The 21404-nt window shown below is 35.3% G+C and overlaps 2 protein-coding genes across 2 annotated transcripts in view; both read left to right on the top strand.

Moving 5' to 3' along the window:
* LOC107602153 (NGFI-A-binding protein 1-like) overlaps positions 1 to 5748 on the top strand; it is a 36925-nt gene extending 31177 nt beyond the window's left edge. The window contains exons 6-7 of the mRNA XM_016294565.1: positions 2877 to 3017; positions 4856 to 5748. Coding sequence (XP_016150051.1) covers positions 2877 to 3017; positions 4856 to 4938 — 224 coding nt within the window. The 3' untranslated portion in view covers positions 4939 to 5748. The remainder of the gene's footprint in view (positions 1 to 2876; positions 3018 to 4855) is intronic.
* A 7735-nt stretch (positions 5749 to 13483) lies between these two features.
* Positions 13484 to 21404, top strand: part of LOC107602138 (glutaminase kidney isoform, mitochondrial-like) — a 52510-nt gene continuing 44589 nt past the window's right edge. Inside the window, exon 1 of the mRNA XM_016294548.1 lies at positions 13484 to 13897. Coding sequence (XP_016150034.1) covers positions 13611 to 13897 — 287 coding nt within the window. The 5' untranslated portion in view covers positions 13484 to 13610. The remainder of the gene's footprint in view (positions 13898 to 21404) is intronic.

Below are 21404 nucleotides of genomic sequence, written 5' to 3'. Positions count from 1 at the left end.
TATATATATATATATATATATATATATATATATATATATATATATATATATATATATATGTATATGTGTGTATTAATCTTTATATAATAATAATAGTAATATTAGCACAATTAGAATATAAATGTAAATTATTTCATTTTGGAAAGAATTACTTAATTTTATAATGATAGTAGTAATAAAACCATAAATTTTTTTTTTTACATATTTATTTATTTAGTCATTTAGCAGACACTTTTATCCAAAGTGACTTACAAATGAGGACAACAGAAGCAATCAATTGTAGTATTAAAACAACTGAAAACAGAATTATAATTATTATATTAATCTTTATATTAATATAATAAATATATTATGTTTTTATATAACCTAATTTTATAGTTAAATAGTTTTGGAAGTCCTTTCCATCAAGAAATTTGAAAATCCTAAAGCAAAACCAGATGAGAACCACACTGCACATTGCATTATGTAGAAGTCAAGAAATTAATTTTCACGATCCCAGACCAAAACAGTGAACAAAACAACTAGTATTATTATTACTATCAGAAAAGCAGACAAACTGTCTTTTACTCTTGATTGACCATCCGAAAACCGGTGAAGCGTTTCAGTTGTTGTTTCTCAGATAATTCAGTAGCTTGCATCACCTGTTCCAGACTCTCTTTTTTCTCGTTTCTTGTTGGCACTCTCATTTCTGGGGCTCATCTGGCAGCTGCAGGCGGAGGCGGGGTGGTGGGTGTCAGAGAGGGGAGGGGGATGCCGGGTGGAAATATGAACACAGCTCTGCGTTCTGCTACTAATCTTGTGCCTTAGAATGCCACCCGTCTGGAGTTCATTTTGACCCTCATGTTGGTACATGACGATAATTACTGCGCATACACCGAATCTGAGCACTGATTATCTGCATCACAGCACAAGCATAAATGTTTACACCTTTACATGGGATTTTGCATTGCAAAGTAGTGCCCGACCACCATGGGTTTTTTTTAATACACATATATTGGCCACCTTGCTTTTTAGGTATAATATACTTAGATAAGATGAACAAAAACTTGATTTAAAGAAGATTATTTGACATATTTTATGCATATATAAGTGCAAGGTTTTCTATATTGTTATACATTTACAAATATTTATTTTTTTATTTTTGAAATAAATATGAAGCTAGAACATTGAAATTATGCATTATCCAAATACATAGCTGTTCTCATTCTGTTAATTGCTTAATGGTGCTCAAAATGTTCCGGTATATACTACACATCTCACATATTTCCTCCTTTTATGCACCAGCCAGGCAGCTACCACTGAGATGAATGGGGATGCTAACAGATAGCTTTCTTTAGCCATTAGACCTCCTTGGAAATAATTAGCCTTAATTTCTCATCTGCTGTAATGTGAAACTCATTATTTATGATAATTATTTGTGGTTGTTTCACACTGCGCTGAACACAACAGCGCTCTCTCCCTCCCCAGCTCTGAGAATAACTCCTTCATGAACTCTCTGAGTACATGATCCCTCTCAGCTTCCTAATATCCCATGTGTTCTCAGAACTCCAGAGTGGGCGTATGGGATCTGCGGAGAGAAGCAGAGGCAGAAAGTGAGAATTAGATGAGATCTAAATATGTCCTTCTTTAACCTTGACTGTCCCTCTGTAGGTAGGGCTTTAATGAAATGAATCAGTGCTGTTGGGGTTGCAAGTAATAGCATTTCAACCACAGCAGCAATTTCATTCTAGAATTTGATTTGAGTGTAAATATACACACACTGCTGGTCTAAAGTCGGGGGTCGGTAAGGTTTTTAAAATGCTTTTGAAAGAAGTCAGTTTTATTTTAATAGGATTCTTAGAAATCGTTCTAATATGCTGATTTGGTATTCAGGTAACGTTTGTTATTATTATCAATGTTGTGCTGCTTAATATTTTTGTGGAAACCATGATACTTTTTTTTTTTAGGATTCTTTGATGAATATAAAGTTCGAAAGAATAGCATTTATTTGAAATCGTTTTGATTTAATCCTTGCGAAATAAATATACAATTTTTTTCTTAAAAATAATAATAATAAATAAATGTATGAATATAAGGAATTATAATTTGAATGTAACTAGATGGAATTAACTCCTGAAATTTAAAAAAGGTAATTTTAACTAAGATAGATGGATAGATGGATAGATGGATAGATAGATAGATAGATAGATAGATAGATAGATAGATAGATAGATAGATAGATTTTGAATGATGGATGGATGGATGGATGGATACAAAAATATAACAAATAAACTTGGAATTACACAATATAAATTAAATGACATTTTCAGATACAATAAGTTTAACATAGTATGAAATACTACAGAAATGTAAAAATAAAACACTACATAGTCTTCACTGTAAGACTGGGTGGCAGAGACGTGTCCCCACAACTGCTGCTGGTAATTAAAGGGCATTGTGTTAAGTTAAAAATGACAGACATTAGTCATGATGCTGCACTGATGCTGTCAATAGACACAAATGAGATCAGCCAGCCAGGGACAGAGGAGGTTAATGCTCTGTGTGAAGGAGGTGTATGCGCTCAATGCAACTCACGATCAACGTGCTTCAAGCCACATTCACTGTCCTCGGGCTATTACGGCGTGTGCGTTGGCTGGCTGTAGTCCAAGAAAAAGGTGCATTCGTATCAAATGAAGCTCAGTTGCGTGCGCGAGTGAGAGTATTGTGCTGAGTGTTTCTGGTAGGCGGAATGCTTGTCTCGTAGCATTAGCTTGGGCTCGGTAATGGACATAATGATGCAGCCTTGTGTTTTGTTAAATGCCGATCGTGAATACAGTTGCGAGGTGAAAAGAGAACATGAGTTACATTGAAGGCTTTGTTTTATTTCGTCTCTACAGGAGAGAGGCCGCTGAATCTGAGGGTGACCAGCCAGAGGACGAGAGCATCAGACGGAGACACGCCTCTCGGAAAGCAGCTGGCCAATGAGTTGAAGAGGCATCATCACGCTAATGCCGAGAGCAAGACGTCAGCAGCCACAGGTGTGTGTTGAAAGGGATATGAATATATGTCATACACACAAAGACTAAACCTACTGAGCTGCCTACATAGGCAACATTTAAGGCATCATAAGCACCCTAAGGCTCATACACCTAAGAAAGTCAGCATCATATGTGTCCTTGACAAAGGAAGCATCCCATAATGCATTACAATGAGCTTAGTGAAAAATATCCTTCCTAGATAGTGAATAAAATAAGAAAAAAGTCCATATGTGTATATTTATTATTCATTAAAAACTGAAAAATATAAAGTAGTTTCAAAATAATAAAAGTTGACTTTTTAAGAAATGCCTATTATCCACGCAAAACTGAAAAATATATTTTTAAAAACGTCCATCATTAGTATACTTATTAAAAACTAAAAAACATTATTTAAAAATGGTTCAAAATAATACAAATGGACTGGTTTAGAAATGTTCATTATGAATATACTTATTCATTCAAAACGGGAAAATTATTTAATAATAAACTTGGTCTATTATACCCAATATTTGGGTGTGCTATTATGTTTTTGATCTTTAGAATATCACATTCTTAGCTTAGAAACATGTTAATGGCAAACTGTTGAAAGTGCTGCCTTTGTAGAGCATTTCAAATCCGTAATGAATTTTCATTTCAGTTAAGAAGCCACCTTACTAGTAGACAGCAAAGCAGTACCCTTGGAACAGAGCCCTACACACACTCAGTGTCTTCCAGTAGATGCTTTTATTACACATTATCTTACACACTTACAGCCTAGGACAGCGGTGGCGAACTCCAGTCCTGGAGAGCCGCAGCTCTGCAGAGTTCAGCTCCAACCCTAATTAAAACTCACCTGCCTGTAGCTTCCTAGTAACCCTTCAGACCTTGATTAGCTTGTTCAGGTGTGTTTGATTAGGGTTGAAGCAAAACTCTGCAGGGCTGCGGCTCTCCAGGACTGACGTTCGCCACCCCTGGCCTAGGACAATAAACACTTTAGTGCTCCATGGCTGACTTAGATAAATTTGTTTTTCATACTTGGGTCATTCCTGCAATACCTTTTGAGATGTTTATTTTTTAAAACTGAATATGCTTGTGTTATAATATGAAGATGAGTTTCTAAAAGGCTATCTCAGACATTCAGATATATGCTCAGATCAAGACATTTAAAACGTTAATTATAATTTGAATATTTACAAACTTAACTCAGTTGAACATAAGTAGGAAATAAAGAGCTAAAATGCTCATGGAGTAATTGAGAATTGTATTTTTTAACGTTATTATTTTTTGCTTTAAACATTTTAATTACAGAAAGAAAAAAGTGAAGAAATGGCTGTAATAATAATGAATACATTGATTATATTATTATAAAATATATTATTATTGTTAATAATAATAAATTAACATTCTTTCCATCTTAGAAGCACATGGGGATATGGCAAAAAATTATAATGATCAATGATTATTATAATTAATGTATTATTTTATTTTTCATAAATTGTCAGTTTTTCCATTTTAGAAACTTATGGGAACATAGCAAAATGGCAACGTCTGATCATTAAATTCATAAAGTAATTAAATGATTTAATTTCACCATATGTTCTATCTTCACTTCATTGTGAAATGCTAACTAACATGATTTCATCTTTAACATTGTGAGGTATTTTAGACCATTATATTTAGACATAAATTATCGAGCATGACAGGAATGATCCATATAATATTTGTAATTGCCAACATTTAGCAGATGCTTTTATCCAAAGCAACTTGCAAATGAGGAACCTTGCAAGCAATTTATCATACATGACATAAAAGCTATCAGTAAAGTCTCTTAATCTTTTTCTTCTTTTTCTCTTTTCCAGAAAACGGAGGAGACGCATCTTCTCGTGCCCTTAACCTCTCTGAGAAGAAGACCATCAAATCCGAGCCGGAGGATTCCAGATAGCAGCCCCGAATGCTTTCGTTTCAAACCTACAACAATACACGTCGTCTGTCAGTGAATACTAAACAAGCACAACTACAGTAGAGCCTTAACAACCAATGTTGCCTCAAAATAGAGTTTATTTTAGTTTCTCGCCATTTTTGTTTTTTGCCAAAGCACCTACAGCCCTTATTTCCATTCTCCTGAGTAGATTCACACTGTTTGTGCTGTCACTGACTGTACTCGTTTAATTCTCACTAGCTCTCATCACTTGTTTTTATGCTCTCCTATCGGTGTGGACCACAAAGTCCGCTATTTGTACATACATAGAAAATGTCTGTTTGAAAACAGTTAAATGTTATTTAAATACAGTATGTGTTGTATGTATATATATGAATGCATGTAAAATATCACTGAAACGGAGGGATGCAGTGTTTTTAAAGTTGTTAGTTAGCAGCTGTTGTGAAGTGAGCCTCCTGGATTGCGTTTCTCTTTAAAGACCCCATGCAATCACTTTCATTTCCCGTATTGACTATTTCCTATTATCAAATGACATTTGCCCCCTTTTTTTAAAGAGACAGTAGGCTCTTTATTTACACCATAAACAGTGATTTGCTACTTGCTATTGCTATTTGATAGCTGGTGGTATTGATAGCAGGAGCAGTATTATCATTCTAGAGAGCATTTCATTCAACAAAAATATTAGGGCTGCACAATGTATCAAAATATTATTGATATTGCGGCAAGGCTAAATGCATCAAGAGCGAAGCTTGGCACTGTTCATTTGCACAATTAAATGTAAATTTAGGCAAAAATGAAGAAATGAAGTCGTAAATATTAGTATTGTAATTCTACAGTATTTGTAAGGTATTTTTTATTTTATTAAATACTCGTATTAGTATTATCGCAACATTTCTTATTTTAAGTATAGTTATATTAAATGAGTCAAAAACAGTGTTTTTTCCAACTCTGCTCACTTTATGATTACTGAAATATGTTTCAGTTTGTTCTTGTAAAGTCTACCCAAGTTTTTCACAAGTTGTTCAACAGAAGAAAAAAAAAATATTGCAATGTTAGTTTTTTTCCCAATATCATGCAGCCGTAATCAATATTTTTTGATTGTTTATCCCAGAAGAGAAAGAAATGTGGTTTTTAAATCCGTGAAAGTGAATTTTGCCACTAGTACACTAGCACACAGATGACGCATAGGGACTAAAAACTCTAATTTTGATCTCATGGGGTCTTTAAGGAAGTCGTTTTCTCCTCTGTCAGGGTTTCTGATAGCAATGCTAACGAATCTGAATTTAAAAGTCTCTACTATGGTGCTATGGCTGAATTTACTTGCGTATCAGAGGAAAACTGAGGTCCACGTTGCTATTTAAACACTGAAATCTCGGAGCCAGATGTTTGGCCTCCTTGTCATCTTGAACGAATAGTAATGCCTGATTTATTCCGATACTAAGCACAATTAATATATTTAATCGTACTCTATACATACCAACAAAATGCTAATATAGACAAGCATGTCTCCCCTCCTGACCAATAGTCATGTAAATAGTTTAAAAACATTCGCAACTGACTGGACTTGAAAACAGGGCGTCATTACAGCTCCATTCCAGTCTTTATCATAATCACGTAACGTATTTGTATTTCTGAATATTTAGTCGTAGAGCAATACCGGGTAGCTGTTGTCACTTAACTCAGTGAACGTGTCTAGGTATCCCAACCTCAGAGGACATTCACTGTATTCACAGTATTTCTACTCTGTTCCGTAGTGTAGACATAGTCTTAGATTCAGCTAACGTGCAAATGTATGTGAAACTGATATGCACTAGTGTTTGATTCTCGAATTTGCATCCTACTGCTCAACATTTCTCGTGTTTGGTGATATATGTTTTTGTAGGACTTGTACCCGTGAAATCATCGAGTCACACTCTTTATGTAGTTTTAGAGTATCACGTGAGGTGAAGTAGGCACAAGATAATCAGGTTTTCCACAGTTACATGTCTGTAATGTACCGGTCAAGCTGTTATATAATCTGTATTTGTGTCAAAGACAAATACCTCTCTATATCGGTACGAAGAGACCGATTTTTAACGTCCTGATCATACACTTCAGTATTTCGAGGGAATATGTGGAAATATTGTGTGCTTTATTTTTTATCTTTATCTCGAGTATGCAAAATCTTAATTTAAGTGCCATTTTAAACGTATATTTTTGAGAGCGTGCGACAAGTCGGTGGGTTACGAGATGTCCCGCGTGATAAAGACGAGCGTTATGTGAATATTTATCTGCATTTTCAACTTTTTGCCTTAGTTTAAAGCATTCCACGTTACGATTCTTCACTGGTGGTAGTTTATTTTGGATGTTCGTTTTAGGTGGAATGGGAAATGAGATTTGGGAAGTTGTATGAACATCTGAGACTTAAAGCCTTGGCAATATCAAGCTCTCTAAGAGCACTGGAACAAAATTTACTTTAGAAAAACAGTTTGATGAAGAAAAAAATCTGATTGGACCTTACTGATTACATCGTTACCAATGACCTATATAGCAAGACATATCTAGACGCCTACCTTTGTTCCTTGCTTGTTACTGTCTTTAACCACTCACAGAAATGATCAGTCTTTCTCTAATCTTTGTACTTGCTTTGTGTAATAGACTTATGCATCTTGGACTGTGGGATGAAACTGTGTTGTCAGTAGAACTTGTTCTCATCACTTTTGAGTAGAGCGTACATTAGGATATGCATACGGTAGTCTTGCACATATTGTTTTGTAAACACTAATATATTTAATTTGTTATACAGCACATGAACATTAAACTCTATTTTTTTGACATCTGATTGTGAAGTACTTTTCATTTCTCACGCTTTGTTTCAGGGCCCAAATTTTATTACTGGACATATAAACACTGAAATTTCAGAGCCAGGACTTTTGGCCTCCCTGTCACCTTGAAGAATAGTAATGCCTGATTTATTCCGATAATTAATATATTTCATCATACTCTACATACAAACAAAATGCTAATATAGACAAGCATGTCTCCCCTCCTGACCAATAGTCATGTAAATAGTTTAAAAACATTCGCAAATGTCATTAGGCCACTGCACTATTTCAGTCTTTATCATTATCGCGTAATGTATGTATTTTTAACATATGAAATATATTGTAATATGTTTAACATATAAAAGTAAACATAAAATATCCTTAAAATCAGAGGTTTTTATTGAATTTCCTTTCATCTACACGACTAGAGAAAACATGAAAGGGCTGTGGCAGGAAACTACAACACCCACAATGCACTGCCCTCGATCAGACGATATGTGAGCGGGAAATACAAAACTTGCGAAAGTACGATTTGTAGTTTTCATTAAAGCCCTGGCAGTTAAAAACGTAAAACGCCTCATCCGGCGGACTTTTCCTGAAGGGAAAATTTCGGTGCTGGTAAAACGGAAAAATAATACACATTGTTTACTTAATTACGTTACCGACATTGTAACAATATAAAGTTGAAAATGAGTGAATTCTCTCGTTTTAATTTTAATTCAGTCGATTATAAATTGATTGAAATTAAGTTTGAATCGATTTACTGTCTTTTGAATCTGTTTGTTTTTATTAATATTTCCTGAAACCCGTGACTCATTGAACAGATGTCAGATATAATGGACAAAGGTTTTTTTTTTTGTTAAGATGATTTAAAAGTAAATTACCGTATCTAGAAAACCTCAGTTTCAGTCTGATTCAGCAAGTCTCTGATTGACTAGCCTACAGCTGTAGTGGTCTGAATAATTCAATTATATATAGCGAGGAATTCCTGGCCTTCTTGATTGTGATTATCTAGGCCTATTTAAAGAAAAAATGGCGTTTAAGATAGTTACACTACAAGGCAATCTTTATTATGATCATTTTTATCATCATAACTGTTCAGATTGAATGTTAAATGTTAAGAATAATAGTCATCAAACTATGCCACAAATGAAATGGAGGTAGCTAGGCTAGGGGGATTATGTAATGATAAAAAAAAAAAAGGTTAGATACATCAAAACCATCTTATATTCTATCTTCTTTTACACTTCCATACTTCTTGGATGCTTTTGAAAAGTCCTGAATCAGTTCACATAATTGTCATTCTAGTATTTGTAGCTAGTAGTATTAGTATTAATATGTTGAATTAGTTTAATCAGTTTTAGTATGTGCTTTTTTCTGTCGTTAGTAAACACAAATGAAGTGTGTCATTTTGGATGGCGAATAGAGCAAACATTTGCAACAACAAAAAAAGAGCTGAATATATAATATGCTTACTACAAATAACGGTGTACAAAGGAGTATAATGTACTAAACGTATTTTACTTTTTTATGAGTTGTGGTGATGTTCCTTATCTTCTTTCAAGTAGGCCTATCTTGCTTTGATGACATGCGTACAGACAGCCGACGGTGAGGGCAGCGTGTGGGTCGATGTGTCTTCACCTCTATTCATTTGCATCTACATCATATTACACATTTTGAAACTGCAGAATGACTCACAAACACTCACTGTTGTGCTTCCACCCTTTGTTGTGCGTACGCAATGTCTGTGTGCGTGTATAAACCCAGTGCTGATAAGCACCCCACTGCCGCCCACAGTCAGCCCGGAATGATGCTCCACCGGTCGCGGCGCCTCGCCTGATAAAGCGTCATTCGGGTCATTGTGGTTTTATTGTGAACCATTCAAGGAAAAAATAAACATGTTGCCTTCATCTATCAAACTTATTAAACAGTCCTGTAATGCCTGCAACCTAATGAATTTGTCTATACTGCGTCCCCTACAGAGATATATGTGGAGACTGAAATGATCAAAATTCTGGTGAATTATCTAAAAGTTTCCAGCTGACTTGTTTTCTTGCATGGAGTCCAAGGAGAAAATCACCTTATAGTGCCCCCTAGTGCACATGTATGGAGGACGAAACCTGCCAAAACAATAAATAAATATACAAATAAATAAATAAATAAATGTCTGTATAAATACACAAATTATTGTTTGAATACATATAGAAATAATTAAACATGTGACTAAAGTAGGCAAATAAATAAAATAAATTGGTGGACAATTGGAAAATGTTTAAGGAAATGCTAAACATCCTATTTATTTTCCTTTGATCACTCATTTATTTCTGAATGTAGTTCCACATTTATTTTTCCTCTGCACAACATACTAATGAGAGGGACTTGGTCGGGGTCTTGTGGTAGCTGGGGGCGAGGCTTTCCCGCTGACAGGAGATGCATGGTGTAAATCCAGTATGGCCTACGTAAAGTCACTTTTTCCGTTTAACAGAGCAAGATACATAAAAAACTGAGCTGTATTGTCCGTATGACCCAAAGAAATGGCCAGTGTCGTTTCCTGACGTCATGTTTTGTAACCCGATTGAGTCTCCAGCTACAGACAACTGTAATATCAATATCCCATGGTCATCGTGAGATGACTGGTAAGAAGTGGTTTTATCGAGGAACAGACCGTTTTTTCCCGTTAGTTATCAGAACAGAAAATACAGGCGACAAAAGTATGTTTATTAAGCAAATAACGGTTCAGTATAGCAATTAAAAGCTATGTAAGCATTAATATTTTACATAGGCCACTTTTGATTTAGCTCTCTCATGATTATAACTACAAAACTAACCCTATGAAAAAGTGTAAGATAATAACCAGTCACCTTGACTGATGAAGTTAATACGCATGCGCAGGCAAACGCTCTTGCATAATTGACACCATCTCATTAGCATGTTGTGCAGAGGGGAAAAAATGTGTGAAACTACATTCAGAAATAAATGAGTGATCAAAGGAAAATAGTAAGGATGAGTTTAGCATTTCCTTAAACATTTTCCATTTGCCCACCAATTTATATGATTCATTTGCTTACTTTCATCACATGTTTAATTATTTATTTATTTAAACAAGAATACGTGTATTTATGCACACATTTATTTATTTATTTGTGTATTTATTTATTTATTGTTTTTGCAGGTTTCGTCCTCCATACACATGGGAAATGAAGTGCTCATTGAGAAACAGCGTGATTTGTATAGGATTTGGACTTCATTTATTTGGACTTTAAAATGCAATAAAGAAATATCAATTGCATATGCGTAATATTTTGTGAAACCATTTTTTCAGGATTCTTTGATCAAACTAACAGCATTTATTTGAAATCTTTTGTAACATTAGAAATGTTTTGACTGTCGTTTTTGATCAATTCTATTTTATTTTGCTGAATAAAAGCGTTCATTTTTATTAACCCCCTAATAAAAGTTTCCTGAGCAGCAAATCAGCATATTAGAATGATTTCTGAAGGATCATGTTACAGTAGTGATGCTGAAAATTCAGCTTTGCATCACAGGAATAAATTACATTTTAAAATATATTCAAATAGGAAACATATTTTAACTTGTGATATTTCACAATATTAGTGTTTTACTGTAGTTTTGAACACAGATGCAGCCTTGGTGAGCAGAAGAGACTTCATTTAAATATTTAAAAATCAGAATGTTTTCAAACTTTTGACAAGCACCGCATATCATTTCTTTTCTTTTTTTTGTATGTGGGCTAACTGGGCTTTATAAGTGTTATTTCCTATTTTATTATGTTTAGTTAATTCTGGGCTTAATCTGCATACAGTTCGCAATACTGTATACACATTCTCCACAAGATAGCAGCATCACGCTATACATGTGTCTTTATGCATTCATTTATTTTAAAGCCAAAAGTGAAATTGTGTAATTATCTCTCTGAGACAGTAGGTGGCGAGAAACGCTACATTTTCTTCTGGTTTAGGCCTTTTTTTCAAGTTTAGAAGTTTCTAGAATGAGTAGGCCTCAATGACTCATATCTTTTTTTTTTCTCAAGGGCAGCGGCATGCGGTCTAAAAAGAATTCCCATACAGAAAATAAAATGGTTCCGACACTGAACAAAATGGCTTTTTTTGGATAGTCAAGAGAAAATGTTGTGCAGGATTGTATGCCAGGACTGTTGTATATGGAGGACGAAACCTGCAAAAACAATAAATAAATAAATACACAAATAAATAAATAAATAAATAAATAAATAAATAAATAAATAAATAAATAAATAAATAAATAAATAAATAAATAAATAAATAAATAAATAAATAAATAAATAAATAAATAAATAAATAAATAAATAAATAAATAAATGTGTGCATAAATACACGTATTCTTGTTTAAATACATATAGAAATAATTAAACATGTGACTAAAGTAGGCAAATAAATAAAATAAATTAGTGGACAAATGGAAAATGTTTAAGGAAATGCTAAACTCATCCTATTTATTTTCCTTTGATCACCCATTTATTTCTGAATGTAGTTTCACATTTATTTTTCCTCTGCACAACATGCTAATTTGCCTACTTTCATCACATGTATAATTATTTATTTATGTATTTAAACAAGAATTTGTGTATTTATACATACATTTATTTATTTATTTGTCTATTTATTTATTTATTTATTGTTTTTGCAGGTTTCGCCCTCCATAGTTGTAAAGCAAAACAGTGACGTCCACTTTTTCAGTGGCCATGGATCAAGAAGTAGCTTTCCCATTCTCAAGAAAAAAATACAAATTCTGAAATGAAGATTTCTGAACCATGAGCCAAACCCAACCAACTCTGAGATGTTTGAGACTGATTCAATAACGTCTTTTGTAATGCTTCATGGAAGTAGATGCAGTCATTTGGCAGTGCTTCATGAAAGTGCTACTTCTAAAGGCCTACTGTTGCACTATTGTGGCACAAAATAATACGATCTCAGACCAAAACAGTAAGCTGTTTTCATCAATCCTTCCTAATGTTTACCATCAAAAAGATTGCTTAACATGCAATGATATCATTGCATCATTAATCACCATGTATTTATTTATTTTTTAGAATTATGACCGATTTAATGTTTGAATTGCACTTGGTATTATATGTCTTTTCCCAAAAGGACAAGTATTGCATCCATGACTCTTCAGTTTGGCATACATTTTTCCATTGAGGTCACAAACATAGTGAAAGGCATATGAGATGTTGCATGAGAGAATAAGGAGCATAAATGACTTCCAGGCTTCATGTAAAACATCATGTAAAAAAGTATTAGGTTGCACTGTCAGTTAACTGAAATAAGATGAACTATATTAAACTGAAATCAAAATAGAAATATATACCATACAGATACAAATAAAAATATAAAATACAAAAATAAAAGCTAAGAATATTAATAAATACTATAACTGACACTGGAGTGTTAAAAAGTTATAAGAAATTATGTTAGTAGTTAGTATAATACAGCGTTAGTATATGAAAAAAAAGTAAATGCACAAATACTAACATGACCAATAAACAATCACATTCTTATACATACAAAGTCAGAGAAAAGCATACAACGCGGGTCATACAGTGAGTCATTGCAGGATGTGATGCATGCCAATCAAAAATGAAACATGTTTTATTGAGCCAATGATGTGAGAGAATATGCGCATACATTAGCACGTCGTCCAATAGCTCGTTAGGTGGGCGTGTGCTCGGTGTTCTTCACTGAAAAAGCTGCTCTATCAGTAGGTGCGCAAAGTGAGGGAATTGACTGTGCCGTAGCTTCTAGAACTACAAGTTGTCTTCTAGTATTATTAAAAAATAAAGACATTAAACTGAATTAGCGCGACAGGATTGAGATGTTACAGTTAAGGGCTTCAATTGTGCTGAAGGAGTTGATTCAAACCAGCCCAAGGCGTTTGTTTTCTGACATTATAAGGCATAAGAAGACTTTACCAAACGCGTACATCTACAGCGCTGCTTATCCGGATGGCAGAATATCTCAATTAAAGACTGTCTGTAATGGAAGACCTTTCATTCTGCCTTTAGCTGGGAGAAGATTCCTGTGTACAAAGACCGAAGGAGCGATTGACCCTACAGAACCGGTGAAGAAAGATGAGTCCGTCCAGGAAGCGACGGCAGAGAAGTACGAAATGTATTTATTTGTCATTTGGTCATGACGCATGAGATATTCAGTGTTATTGATCGGAAGTATATAGCATGTGTTTACCACACGCGCCAAAATATCCTTGAATGGCTGACAACGTGGCGCTGTGTGTATACTTTTACAGCAAGTGGGTGGAGAACATGTGTTGTAGTAGTATACTTCATGTTAGAAATAGAATAAAATGCTATCAGTTTGATAAGTTCAGGTCAAGTATATAGTGTTTATTTTTTGGTAATGGACACACCCCATTACACCCCATTAGTCTTTTCAGATGAGTGAATCGGTCTCCTTCACTTCCATGCACTGACTAGTATTTTCCGTTCACTCAAGTGTCCTCTTTTTGAAGCGCGTGACTCCTGTTCTGTCATCAAAAACCAACTATACATCACAAGCCAATAGTATTCGAGTATTGGCTGTTATGGAGAATTTCATTGGTTGAGCTTACTGAAGTGACACGCCCCCTTCAAAATGAACTAAGCATATCGTTCGAGAGTGAGGTAATCGAATGAAGCATCATTCAACCAACTGAATGAACTGGAGCATTTAATATGTCAAAGAAAATTTATAAATTGGAACAACTCGTTCATGATCCATATTAAAGGGGTCATATGATGCGATTTAAATTTTTCCTTTCTCTTTGGAGAGTTACAAGCTCTTGGTGCATAAAGAAGATCTGTAAAGTTGCAAAGTATACTTCATGTTAGAAATAGAATAAAATGCTATCAGTTTGATAAGTTCAGGTCAAGTATATAGTGTTTATTTTTTGGTAATGGACACACCCCATTACACCCCATTAGTCTTTTCAGATGAGTGAATCGGTCTCCTTCACTTCCATGCACTGACTAGTATTTTCCGTTCACTCAAGTGTCCTCTTTTTGAAGCGCGTGACTCCTGTTCTGTCATCAAAAACCAACTATACATCACAAGCCAATAGTATTCGAGTATTGGCTGTTATGGAGAATTTCATTGGTTGAGCTTACTGAAGTGACACGCCCCCTTCAAAATGAACTAAGCATATCGTTCGAGAGTGAGGTAATCGAATGAAGCATCATTCAACCAACTGAATGAACTGGAGCATTTAATATGTCAAAGAAAATTAATAAATTGGAACAACTCGTTCATGATCCATATTAAAGGGGTCATATGATGCGATTTAAATTTTTCCTTTCTCTTTGGAGAGTTACAAGCTCTTGGTGCATAAAGAAGATCTGTAAAGTTGCAAAGACTAAAGTCTCAAATCCAAAGAGATATTCTTTATAAAAGTTAAGAGTCAGCCACGCCTACCTAAAACGGCTCGTTCTAACACGCCCCCACATGTCTACGTCACGATGTGGGAAGAGCTGCATAACGCCGCCCAAATGTTCACGCAAAGAAAGAAGGCGGAACTTTGATTCTGGCTGTTGCTGCCGCCGCCATGTTGTGGAGACGCTGTGTGTTTCGTTATGAAAGCGAAACTACTTTGTTTGGCCTTCCAAAAGAGGACACAACTAGAAATCAGTGGTTAAGTTGTGTTTACAACACTGTTCCAGAACAGTTCAACCCAAATATTCAGATGTGTGCATTTTATGGAGGACGAGGACTGTTTTCTGGGAGAGTAGCCTACAATACCGGTGTCTGTTTCTGTAAAGTGGGGCAATTCCAACTTTGCAAGGACAGTCTGGCACTTCTGACTCATAGACTGTAAGTACGTTTTCATATTTAAAGAATTTGCCATTGACGATACAAACGCGAGTTTTGAGCAGTGTAGAGTAGCGCTTGTTGTTTGTCATTTCTCCGATCACAAATGCAGACATAGTTTTATGTTTACGCAGCGCGATATGCAACACGTAAAAAGACATTATAAGTCATTATAATCAGTAATTATGTCCCCACTGGATGCAACAAATGCCTCGTTTATAATGGGTTTTACTGGTTTTGTGTTGTCGTGCCGTGGACATGGCATCACAGTATGGTTAGGGGCGTAACATTTCCGTCACAAGCTTGAGGTATTCGGCCAATCACAACGCACTGGATAGCTGGCCAATCAGAGCACACCTCGCTTCTCAAACCGATGAGCTTTGTAAAAATCAACGCGTTTCAGAAAGGCGGGGCATAGAGGGGAAACAATAATGTACATCATGTGGAAAATAATATGTTTTTTTTTACCTTAAACCGCATAAACACATTGCATTACACCAAATACACAAAATAATGTTCTTTTTAGCAACGTCATATGACCCCTTTAAAAAACTGTGATTTTTAGTTTGTAAATGAACTGAACGATTCAGGCATCTGAAATAATCTGTTATCTAATTTATGAATGCTCATTATATGGGTTAAGGCCTGTTCACACTAAAAAATAATAGTTTTAAATCTGTGAGAACAGACAAGCCCACGCCACAGCTATAATATACAAAATCACTTTCAGAATGTTATTTTCCAGCTAAGGAATCATAAAAACATTTACAGGCAACCAGAATCTAACTGCCTTCAAAGAACTCAAGCGTTTAAAGCGACAGACTACAGAACTGCATCGCACGCTTATAATAAACAATGTTTTCATGCATTGCTGTGGACGCCAGCATAATTATCGTTAGGGTTGGGGGTTGAGACTAATTTCATGAATCAATTTTATTCCGATTCGCATAGCTCTTATTCGATTGTAACTTTATATTTATTTGGAAATATCTAAACATACCTTCATTAATGTTTCCTTAATGGTTCATTAATGTTTTTTAATGCTATAGCTAGTAGTAAAGAGGAAAAGTTGATGGCTCATTCATGCATGCTCTTGAACTGAGGCAGCTAAAGCAACCTTCCATCACAAAAAAGAGCATCAAAATGTCATTTATTGATAAAATTGACAGAATTTAAAATCTGATATTTCTTCAAATGTAAGAAGGCACAATGTATATTGTGTTTATTGCATGAGAGGCGTGCTACAAATAATGTTTAGTCTAGTTTTATTGAATTTATGTAGGCTACTGCTGTTTTTATAGCTTGGTGAAAGTCATACTGAGGTGAGGTTATAATGATTGATTTTTTTTTTTCTGGAATCTTAGAAGGAATCTGGAAGTAGTTATGTAGATGAAAAACATATTAATTAATGCATAATAAGCCTCAGTGTTTTTAACAAATGTTTGAGTGATTCACTCATAACACGAAGGCTTGTTATCACCTGCTGCCATAATAATGTAATTTGTTGAAAGGGCCACTGAATTATTCAGTGAAATATTTTATTGAATACATAAATGTTTTGAGTCACTGAGATGAATCAAAATGAAACGACTATTATTGTTTACTTTATGGAAGTTGGAAATGGGAGTGGTGGTGGTGGCTCTTATCAGCTGCTAGATTATGACACTATTCATACGGCAGCTGTGGAATGTCGATAATGCACTTCCGCAAACAGGCAGTGAGCACAAATGGGAGATCATTAAAACTGTTTTCAGTGCAGCAGTTTTCTCCATATTTATAGATGTATATATGAAAGCTTTCAGAAAATCCACCCTGGCTGTATAATCGATCTTTTCCTCATGCTCTTCTGTTTGCTCACGGTTCACACAGTGCGCGTGACTCATCGCTCGTCTGTCCATATAGATTATTTATAAGATGACGCAGAAGGCCCGTGCTGTCCCTGGCAGATAGACTTTAATCGAGAGCTTGATCATCCTCTCATGAATGCCACTCTGTCTCACGATGGGCAATATGACTGCTGAGGCAGCTAAAGCAACCTTCCATCACAAAAAAGAGCATCAAAATGTCATTTATTGATAAAATTGACAATTTAAAATCTGACATTTCTTCAAATGTAAGAAGGCACAATGTATATTGTGTTTATTGCATGAGAGGCGTGCTACAAATAATGTTTAGTCTAGTTTTATTGAATTTATGTAGGCTACTGCTGTTTTTATAGCTTGGTGAGAGTCATACTGAGGTGAGGTTATAATGATTGAATTTTTTTTTCTGGAATCTTAGTAGTTATGTAGATGAAAAACATATTAATTAATGCATAATAAGCCTCAGTGTTTTTAACAAATGTTTGAGTGACTCACTCATAACACGAAGGCTTGTTATCACCTGCTGCCATAATAATGTAATTTGTTGAAAGGGCCACTGAATTATTCAGTGAAATATTTTATTGAATACATAAAAGTTTTGAGTCACTGAGATGAATCAAAATGAAACGACTATTATTGTTTACTTTATGGAAGTTGGAAATGGGAGTGGTGGTGGCGGCTCTTATCAGCTGCTAGATTATGACACTATTCATACGGCAGCTGCGGAATGTCGATAATGCACTTCCGCAAACAGGCAGTGAGCACAAATGGGAGATAATTAAAACTGTTTTCAGTGCAGCAGTTTTCTCCATATTTATAGATGTATATATGAAAGCTTTCAGAAAATCCACCCTGGCTGTATAATCGATCTTTTCCTCAAGCTCTTCTGTTTGCTCACGGTTCACACAGTGCGCATGACTCATCGCTCGTCTGTCCATATGGATTATTTATAAGATGACGCAGAAGGCCCGTGCTGTCCCTGGCAGATAGACTTTAATCGAGAGCTTGATCATCCTCTCATGAATGCCACTCTGTCTCACGATGGGCAATATGACTACCATTTTCCAGACAATATGTCAAATTAAAAGTAATTTTCTGCAAGATTTGTGAGAATTTCTGCCCTCCTCCTTACAGACTGATTTTTACTTACTGTTAATGAAACGCTGGGCATTTGTTCAGCTGGCATAAATAAGTTAATGACGCATAATCCTGTTTAGTGACGTGTTGGACTTGGACTAATGGGTAACATGTTATACTCCTCCAGCAGATTACACAGTTAAAAGTGCTGTAAAGTCGTAATGGAGTGAGGTTTTTGAATGGCTGATAATGATATCTAGAGAGAAGAATGGTCATTTGAGAATCGATTTTAACCCTTGTGTTGTGTTCAGAACCCTATCACACTTACGATGTTACAGACCAAAAAGGACCCGGCCTCAAAAAATTGCTTATAAATCACTCATTATGCTATATTATCACCAAATATTGGATTCAATCTTTTTGTCAACTTCTTTTCTTTCATTTAGGACTGGTTTTGTATTTATATTTGCATCTGATTAATCGTAGGCCTCATTTATCTGAGACTAGACACCTACTTTTTTGAGTGAAAAAAAGCGTTATTTATGAATAATTTTCACAATATTAAATAAAAACGGATGAAAATTTGCACTGTTTATCACAATAGTGTGCTTTAATGCTTAATCAGGGAGTTTGTTTTGAAAGGCTTTTATTTTGTACACAATGGCACAAAGTCACACTTGTGGTGTTCCCGGTCAAAAATGTGTTCAGGATCATGTTCTCGTTCACATATGTACGTGTGCTTGCAAACATAAAGGCCTTGGACCTGTTCATGTTTGGATGCAGGCATACTCACGCTGACACACACACACACACACTTGGACTAATGGGTAACATGTTATACTCCTCCAGCAGATTACACAGTTAAAAGTGCTGTAAAGTCGTAATGGAGTGAGGTTTTTGAATGGCTGATAATGATATCTAGAGAGAAGAATGGTCATTTGAGAATGTAATCATGATATAATACCGCTAGGCTATATCATCAGACTGTTTTAACTTAGGGGCCGTTTACACGACAACGTTTTCAGCCAAAAACAGTAAACTTTTGATGCGTTTTGCCTGTTCGTTTACACGACAACAGCATTTTGGGGACTGAAAATGCATATTTTTGAAAACAGGTTTCAAAGTGCAAGTTTTTGAAAAAAACTATGTCATGCGCGTGTGTAGTACGTGTTAGGTATGTAGACGTGCAGTACATGTCGATTTTAAAGGCAAGCGTGAACAAACTAGTGATGGGAAGTTCGGATCATTTTTTTACCGACTCGGACCTTTGAGTCTCGTTCAGCAAAATGAACGAATCTTTTTTCGAGTCATTTCGTTCATTTTAGCTAAATATAATTAAAATGTTACGTGTTACTTCCCTAATATGTCTACAACTTACGCAAACGTTGATCACACTACAAACAATACAAAACTGCAATAAGAAACAGAAAAGATTAATTGATTGTTTACCTGGGTCTTCAGCCTATGATTAGCTCACCTCTTATCTGACCAGTCTTCGGGTTTGGGCTTATGGGGCTGTCACGTGATGAACGAACGACTCTGAAAAACCCGAAGACTCGAGAGATGAACTAATCAATTCTCTTTCCGGCTCAGACTGCATTGGTTAAACTTATGGGGCTGTCACGTGATGAACGAATGACTCGGAAAAACCCGAAGACTCGAACCAGGTGAACTACTTGACTAATTCCAGTACAGAACCTATAGGATGTTGCGCATGCGTGACTGAACAAATCCCTCCCCGAGACGACTCGTTCTTCTCGAGTCACATTAAAGATTCGTTCAAAATGAACAAATCGTTCAAGAATGACCCAACACTAGAACAAGCATACACGACAATGGCGGAGTACATGGTAACGTTACTGTTGTTGCTGCTCAAGAGTTTGCTAACGTGACTAACTGATGAAATAATGCAGTTTGTAAACCAAAATATGTCTACTGTAATGTTTGAAGATCGACAGACTAAAGATGCTCTGTCTTAACTTTTAATCAGAACACAGAACAGCTGTATCACAGGCGCACCAGCCTACTCGTCTCTCTCGCATTAACCCTATAACTGCCAGTGCAGCAAAATAAACAGCAATTTCACAATGATTATAAAGTCTGTGTGCTACACTACATTCTTTATTATTAAACAAAGTAATTAGAACAACGTCAGTCTACATTAATCAACACATTCTTAGGAAATAGTGGGTTCACAGCGAATTATCAGAACTACTTCAGTAAGACAGTAACCTAAAGCTGCACTAAGTATTCATCACATATAAGCACAAAAACTTAATATTTTGAGCACTCAATTGAAAATGTACACATAACGTATCAATCGTACTTACAGGTTGTGGTTCGTAGAGCTTGTTAGTCCAAATAAAGAAGATTAGAAGCCAACGAAGATAAAAGCCAAGATTAGAGAAAGAGTCCTTGGTAAAATGACATGCATTTCGAAAAAGGTTCGAATTGTATTTCTGTGGTATCCTTTAACACAGCATCTTCTCAACATGATGTAAACACACTAAATTAGTCTAGCGGAAGTTTGCAGGTCAGACTCTGTTTGTATTTCGCGGCAGGCGGGGATTATGCAAATGTGTTACCCAGTGACGTATACCGGTAACAAGCAAAAGATTCGAAAATATGACGACTCGTTAAGGCGATTCAGAATCGACTCTCTCTTTTGAGAAACAATATATTTATTTATCGTGCACATTTTTGATTAACAACTTTGCAGATTGTTTTCATTTAAGGATAGCTATGTTATAAACTGCAAAAGAGATATTTTTCAAAAACCCAAATTACCTGCTCTTTAAGCGATACATACTATTTTCAACATTGATAATAATCAGTGTATTTCTGTGGAATGATTTCTGAAGAACAGGTTT

The sequence above is a fragment of the Sinocyclocheilus grahami genome, unplaced genomic scaffold, assembly GCF_001515645.1.
Source record: "Sinocyclocheilus grahami isolate Dianchi unplaced genomic scaffold, SAMN03320097.WGS_v1.1 scaffold320.1, whole genome shotgun sequence".
Taxonomy (NCBI): domain Eukaryota; kingdom Metazoa; phylum Chordata; class Actinopteri; order Cypriniformes; family Cyprinidae; genus Sinocyclocheilus; species Sinocyclocheilus grahami.
The sequence above is the reverse complement of the archived record's forward strand: the minus strand, read 5'-3'. Positions and strand labels throughout refer to the sequence as shown.